General features: G+C 38.6%; 1 protein-coding gene across 2 annotated transcripts; it reads right to left on the reverse strand.

Moving 5' to 3' along the window:
* Window positions 1-345: 345 nt before the first annotated feature.
* Window positions 346-5,950, reverse strand: LOC135525965 (transmembrane protein 50A-like). 2 transcript variants are annotated; one of them, XM_064953949.1, is made up of 7 exons: window positions 5,841-5,950; window positions 2,290-2,400; window positions 2,079-2,191; window positions 1,880-1,947; window positions 1,505-1,597; window positions 1,320-1,380; window positions 346-1,220 (listed from the first exon to the last, which is right to left on the reverse strand). In XM_064953949.1, the coding sequence occupies exons 2-7, from the start codon at window positions 2,389-2,391 to the stop codon at window positions 1,175-1,177; spliced, it is 483 nt and encodes a 160-aa protein (XP_064810021.1). In that variant the 5' UTR covers window positions 2,392-2,400; window positions 5,841-5,950; the 3' UTR covers window positions 346-1,174. The 2 variants fall into 2 exon arrangements, with proteins under 2 accessions (XP_064810021.1, XP_064810022.1); XM_064953950.1 differs by lacking the exon at window positions 5,841-5,950 and adding an exon at window positions 5,163-5,256.
* Between the last annotated feature and the right edge of the window lie 1,281 nt (window positions 5,951-7,231).

Below are 7,231 nucleotides of genomic sequence, written 5' to 3' on the forward strand. Positions count from 1 at the left end.
TAGGTTTTTATCCATGCAGTTTTATATCAAGCAACACATGTGCCTCTTGAAGTTATGCTGTCTAACCTAAATCATTATTTTGCAGTTTCCCAACCTAGCGGTGCAAAATTGAGATGGTGGAAGATAAAAATGAGACTAAAAGGTCTCCAGAGAGGCAATGTATAATTTTAACCATACAATATTCCCATGAATCTCCAAAATATTTTTGGGTTATTTCTTAGTTTGTCATTACTGCACTGTAATATACCATTGTGATTGTTTTGTGTGAGTCAAACTTCAAATATTAGCCAAGAGAACAGAGAAAATTGAACTGTGAGAGCTGTGCATAAAAGACTCATCTCACACTTGTTTTACATTTTCTATTTAATGCTGCCATAGTTGTTCAGGTTCAGTGATCTCAGTTTGGTTACTATACAAGTACTGTGAAAGTATAAGCATTGCAGTCAAATACATAGTCAAAGAACAGAGATGGTAGTCAGAGCATCGAAACCTCGGAATTAAATCCTTCCTTTAAACTACACCTTGAATTATGAACTATCAGATTATGGTTCAGTAGAATGGCTTAATTACAGACTCCACATCTCGACAATAGGAAAGACAAATTGCCCACATTAAAGGTTAAATTCTTACTATCAGTAAATGTATCGTAAGAAAATAGGCTATTTACAAGACTAACCCTCCCATAGATGTCATGCCCCCCCCTCCTGATGTATGCCCTCATCAGAAAGCAAAATATTTCTAAACATTATTAGTGCACAAATGTGTATTGTAAAAACAATAAAAAGGAAAATAGTAATCTGCTAATTTATTATTTTGCACGGTTTCCAAGATAAATAATGGAAGGTAGTAAATTATTGTAACAGAATGGCTCCACACATTTGGAGTGAAAAGACACCTAGATCCCATTACAAGAATTCAAAAGAAAAGAACATTGAATTAAAAGATGAACAGCAAATGATGCTTTAGTAAAATGTACATTTGTACAGCAACAACCAACCTACTTATAAATTAAACAAGTTAATCTAAAAAGCAAAATTATAAAGTCATTATATAAAGCGAATATTTTCTAACGCTTGAAAGACGGAAGGTAGTGTTTTGACAGGCCAAAGCGTACACTACTGTCTCATACAATAAGAGAACAGATAGTATGACAGTTGACAGAAACCAGAAACCATTACTGCCACAAGTCTTCAGTGCGTCCAAACTTAAACACCAAGCCCCTGAAGGAAAAGATTGGGGGTTTATTTCGAGAAAATAACTACCATAGACATTGTGTTCTATAATAATAAGGTCAAACATAAATAAAACGTAATACTTACCCAAAGAAAATGAATGCATTTTGGAAGAAAACCGCAATACCAGGATACACAACAGGTTTCTCTGTAAACATAAAAAATACCTTTATCATTCTTTACAATGTTTTGCACAGTGACAGTTCAATGTCGATGAGCTGTTTGTTTGGGGTACATAACAAGCACATGCTGAGTGGGCATGCTGGACTTACTGGGCACTACGAAGCCTCCAAACAGGATCCACATGGAAGCAATGAGAGAGCCGAACGCCAGCATGAAGCCAATGAAGAGCCACACACGAGCTCCTGCAATCAGTGATACAAAGAGTTGGGAGGGATTCATTTGTGTCTGAAGCTCTCTTATTTAAACTGTATGTGGGTGGGTGTATATATCTGTGTGTGTATTCTTATAGCAAGAAGTCACCAAAGAAGTCAAAAACTGGGCCCCCAGAATTAGGTAAATCATGTTCCTGCAGAGGTCAAAACAATACAAACATATACAGCGAGCAATGCCGCTCAGAGCTGAACTTATCTACATCAATCTGCATTTAGAGCCAAATCTTAACTTCTAATCTCTCATACACATACCTGTCTGCCCAATGCAACCTTCACTGTAGCTGTCCCCTCTCACCTGGCCATTCGAGACAGCATTGATCCTAGATAGGTACCAAAGACAAAAGTTGAAAGAGTTAAATGTATTTAAGGAAGATTTGAACAGATAGTTCCTGAATTAAAATGGGACTGACCCCAAACCTGTATGACACATTCCCAACACAGCATAACTTACATGAGAAAAGCCACAGTAGCGATGACTCCACATGTGTGATAGGCATGATGGAAGACCGCTTCATCTGGATATTTCACAGCTGCATCAATGATTATCCACCAACCAGTGAAAAACTGCAAGAACATGAATTAAGATTTAGGCGATATGCCGCCGCCTTTTCCTCTTTACAGTGATCTAAAGTTTTCAAATGTAATAGCAAAGTAGAACCGACCAGGACTCCAGCAGCTATAGATGCCATGGTGTTTCGCCTCTCTCCCCAGTCCACATTGCACTCGCAGTCTCCGCACCGGACACTGTCCAAAAACCCTGACATGGTACTGAGCTGAAAGGTGAAGGGAAAAGGAGCTGGGTTAAAGAGTAACAGACACATGCAGGGATGGAGTTGACTATTACAGCTAGGTAGCTAATTACAGTTCATGTATAATTCCTGCACTGTGAATAAATTCCCTTTTCCCATCAAGAAAATATTCTAAACTCTGATCAAGCAATTGGTAAAATGTTGCACAGACACTAGATTGTGAGATGACAGATGCCAGGCACCCACTCCACGCATACAGAGTAAAGGTCTTCAAAACAAATAAAATCCCAATAAAATAAAAGGTTTCAGAGAGGATTCAAGACAGACGGGGTTCATCTGACAATTGATGCAGTTGCGCAGAATAAAAACCAAATGGTGATTCAACTCAAGTTTAAAACAATTCACTAATACAGATTATTACCAAGTGCTAAAACAATAATCAACTAAAATATTGGACCCATTCCGAAATCTATCCTTGGCTTTCCCACATAACACTAATAAATGTATTTATTTAAAAATTGAGACCCTTTCCCAATGGACCTGTGGACAGTCATACCCGTTCCAAAAAGGCCCGTGGAAAAACAGACCAGTGCCGGTTCGGATCCGAAGACCCTTTCAGATCCGAGAATATAAAGAAACCCCAGACTGGGCTCCGTCAATAAACAAGCAATATTGGCCAAACTATCCACAGTTACGTGTCCTTAACTGCCAATAACACATTACAAAAAACTGTTGCGTTTCGATGTGTAACAAATTCAAAACTTTATAGCCTATTGTTTTATTGGTTTTTACTTTCCTAAAATAATAATTGTCTACCTCATGGTTCAGCTGTCAGAGATTTGCTCATTGCATGCATACAGACCTATCAGCCTGGGCATCCACTGCATGATATTAATATTTAAAATATAAAAAGGCCTAGCCCTAGAGAAACTAAGAGAATGATAAAAGACATGCCAGCATCATGTTCCTGACACCAACATGCATTCTGTCAAATATCCTTTCTGAATTTAATGAATCATCTAGTTTTTCAAAAGTATCTGATTTCACATTTTTTGCTGGTAACGTAACAGTTACCGGTTTTGTAACAGATTACATGTAACAGATTACCAGATTACATGTAATCTGTTACTCCCCAACCCTGATTGTTAGATTAAAAGGAGTAACTGAGTGTAACTGAGCCTCCCGGGTGGCGCAGTGGTTTGGGGCACTGCATCGCAGCGCTAGCTGTGCCCCAGAGACTCTGGGTTTGCGCCCAGGCTCTGTTGCAGCCGACCGCGACGTCAGTGGGGCGACGCACAATTGGCCTAGCGTAGTCCGGGTTAGGCCGGTAGGTGTTTGTGTTTCGGAGGGCGCATGGCTTTCGACCTTCGTCTCTCCCAAGCCCATACGGGAGTTATAACAATGAGACAAGATAGTAATTACTATCAATTGGATACCACAAAATTGGGGAGAAAAAGGGGGTAAAATGTATTTAATAAAAAAAGAGTAACTCTGGTATGCCTAAAACATTCTTCCTCCCCTCAAATTCAACTGTCAGAGTCAGTTGGAGCGCCAGTGTGCACTGCCTAGCTAAGCCTAGTAATAGCCATACCACACCATAACTTCACAAAAGTTTCTTAACTTACTTTTGATATTACCCTAATAAAGTTAATTCATTGTTTATAGGGAAAATGCAAACAGGTTATTATATTGCGGCATTAAATTAAGTTTTGCATCTAGCCCTCTGCTTTTTCCTTTGAGTGCAAGTAACCCTATAGTAGGCCTACCCATCATTATATTATATTGCAAAAACATTACAGTTGGAACTTAATTTGGCCAAAGAAAATACTCAACAGAATGAAACACACATATCGCATATTTAAAGAACTGGTTAAACCTTCAGAAACGTTTTCAACAGGCTCGGCCTATAATTGCAGCAATTACCAAAGGCGGCAAGTTCCTACCATAGGCCTACCCAACAAACGAGAGAAATAGGATAATGATATTAATTTCACAACAGGTCTTCTTTGAACCTATTTTAAAAGAAATACAGAGCACAAAATAAAAACAGTATAAACTTAATTTAGAAAATTCTCAACAAAATGAAACAGAACTATTTTTTGATATTTAAATAACTGGTTTAGATATGTAAATATGACTAAAATAATAATGACATACAATAATAAAACCGAAAAATAAATAAAAGTTCAAAATTGCATCCAACCTGAATAGCGGGTTGCACACAGTACACCTGGTCCGATTACGTTATCCTCATCTTTGTCCACTACAATATTAAAACTTTCCCCCAAGGAGGACAATCCCCTTTTCGGCTTATTTTCATTATACTCTTAATAAATTGTATTGAGTCGCAATTGGCTTACATAGATAGGAAGCTAGCGCAGTTGACATCACCTCAAAAATTAAATGAACAGAGGAAGGATCCAAATCGGGTCCAGTCAGTAAATAACGTTAACCCAGACCAGTGCCGTTTATATCAGACCCGAGACAAAATTCAAAATGTAGGACCTGCTTCCAGGTCGTTTCTCGGAATATCTGGTATGTTGGACCCGTGAAGACGTCTAATAGAGACATAGTAATGGCGTATTTTTGTAGGCACCAACTCTGCCATGGTTCGTTGCACCAAGGAGTGCTTATGTTTTGTTCTATGAGAAATATTAATCAGCTAACGTCACTTTGTGTGTATTTTTAATCATTTATAAGATCACATAAAGGCTACGACATGCATAGAGGGCATGTTAATTTACTGTTATCCCAGATAAAACGTATAAAATCATTTTTTCTCATACCTTTTTTCGGCGTTTATACCAAAACCCTATTTTTTCGCCATTAATTTTCCCATAGGGATGCCTGAACGAACCAGAACTCGTTTCCCGGATTTTAGGACTACAAGGACTTCATGGGACATGTAGTCTAGCTATATTTCCAACAGCTTAAAACTGCGACAGAGGAAACGATTGTTAAATTGGCAAGGTTCTGCTATCGATCCTTGGGCTCTCCCAACTCTGAGGTTAGGGTTTAGGTAGGGACCGCACGAGGATCCCGGCTCAGTATACCCGAGCTTTCAGTGCTAAGGATTCGCCTATTTAAACACCCCATGCATGCTTTTTACCCCTATCCGTGTGTTAAGTCAGTTCGAGTGGAGTTAACAAAGAGCAATGTTGACGCTCTCAACCGCATAAGCTCTCAAACACGAAGAATCACCCGAACAAACGTTTTCAGGAGTCACACTAATTATAATAACTTGTGTGTATATATATATATAATTATTGTTTCAAATAAATCGATACTGCGACAGTCCCATTTGTGGGTTTGATCGCAGTCCATTGTTCAAAGCATTTCCTTCCTTGAAGGATCCTTTGTGTTGGGACGCAACGCACAACCCAGTAACTCAAACTACCACATCTCAACGGCAATAACAAACACACATTAGAAATGGTACCGTCACCTAATATTCAGTTAATTACCTTTTCTTTTGGGGTTCGTTATGGAACCCCTTGACGCCCTTTATTAGCCTATACTTTACTTCTGAGAGCTGAGATACGCGCCTGCTCAGTTCACTTTCCACGCCTCTTTGATGTTGGATGCGCCAGTGCCATTTTTGTAGATCAGCACAGTACTGTACTCACCATAGATTGTTCAATGTTCATCAATTCAGTAGATTAAATACCATACTTAAATAAAACGTACGTTTCAATTGCACTATTTTATAACAGTAAAACATTTTGAAAAGAGAATTTATAGAGCTATGTTACGTCAGGATAATCACTATGGGCCAGTGGGCATACAGTGTAAGCTACTGTAACCACTCACTGTCTGCATCTCTCTGGCATAGTAGAGGGGAAACCATTGGTTAGAGGATTGTTTCATAACTTGCCATTTCCATGAGATCACAAGTGTCATATGACTTGCTTTCGTTTCTTTTTTCTACCCTTTGTAAAAAATATATATAATGACTAGAGCATCAGAATGTATAGCATGATATAAGTAATGTTTCTGACAATGTTTACATTCATCTTTATTAACATGTGGTCAGTACATGGGAATAGAAGGTTAAAACAAATGCCTGATAATCATAACTTTTTGCATGACATTTTCATAAAATACAGCTGTAGTACTTTCCATAATGGTATACCATTGTTTACAATAACAATAGAATTCAGATATGGCTGAGATACTTAAGTTGCTAAAAAGCATATCAACTGTAGGAGTGCCTTGGGAGTCCAACCATTTTCACTCATGTCCTGTGACTCAGAAACAGTCTCAAAAAGTAATAAACAAAGGGAGGTGTTGGTGTCATGATGTGCAATCTCATTGCAAACAATTGTCTTATCTCCAGTGTAGTAACCCCAGGCACAGGAGAACCTACTGGAGACCTAGATTGCTCCCAGCACAGCTGCAGAAGTCTGAGAAGTGGAGGGATGATTGATTGGGTAACAGAAGAAAGGGGAAACAGAGTGAGGGAAGTAGGACAGAGAGCAATAGTCAATAAACTGTAAAATTGAGAATATGCTGAATCATTTTGTTGCATCGCCAGTGAGATGTGTCCCTTATTGATATGTGCTGTTGGGTGTGTAAAGAAGACAGATCAATGCAACAGACAGGGCTGTCAATTATCATCCAGAGAACATGGCATGGTACTCCCACGTTGCTTACTTGTGTATGAACATTATATGAATGAAAAAAGGTGTGTACAGCAGTAGTTATATAGGATGAGTCTTGGCTAGAATACAGCATATATATATATATATATATATAAGAAGTGGGTAAAACAGTATGTACATTTTATTAAAGTGACCAGTGTTCAATGACTATGTAGATAGGGCAGCAGTCCCTAAGGTGCAGGGTAGAGTACCGG

Source organism: Oncorhynchus masou, chromosome 32, assembly GCF_036934945.1.
Source record: "Oncorhynchus masou masou isolate Uvic2021 chromosome 32, UVic_Omas_1.1, whole genome shotgun sequence".
NCBI lineage: Eukaryota > Metazoa > Chordata > Actinopteri > Salmoniformes > Salmonidae > Oncorhynchus > Oncorhynchus masou.

What these genes read in the sequence shown, in the direction of transcription:
- LOC135525965 (XM_064953949.1), bottom strand. Translation starts at nt 2,391, where the DNA reads ATGTCAGGGTTTTTGGACAGTGTCCGGTGCGGAGACTGCGAGTGCAAT. An exon ending in AGGTTGCATTGGGCAGACAG is followed by an intron (nt 1,598 to 1,879) that starts GTATGTGTATGA and finishes CACTGATTGCAG; the next exon opens with GAGCTCGTGTGTGGCTCTTC. An exon ending in TGGAGGCTTCGTAGTGCCCA is followed by an intron (nt 1,381 to 1,504) that starts GTAAGTCCAGCA and finishes TTATGTTTACAG; the next exon opens with AGAAACCTGTTGTGTATCCT.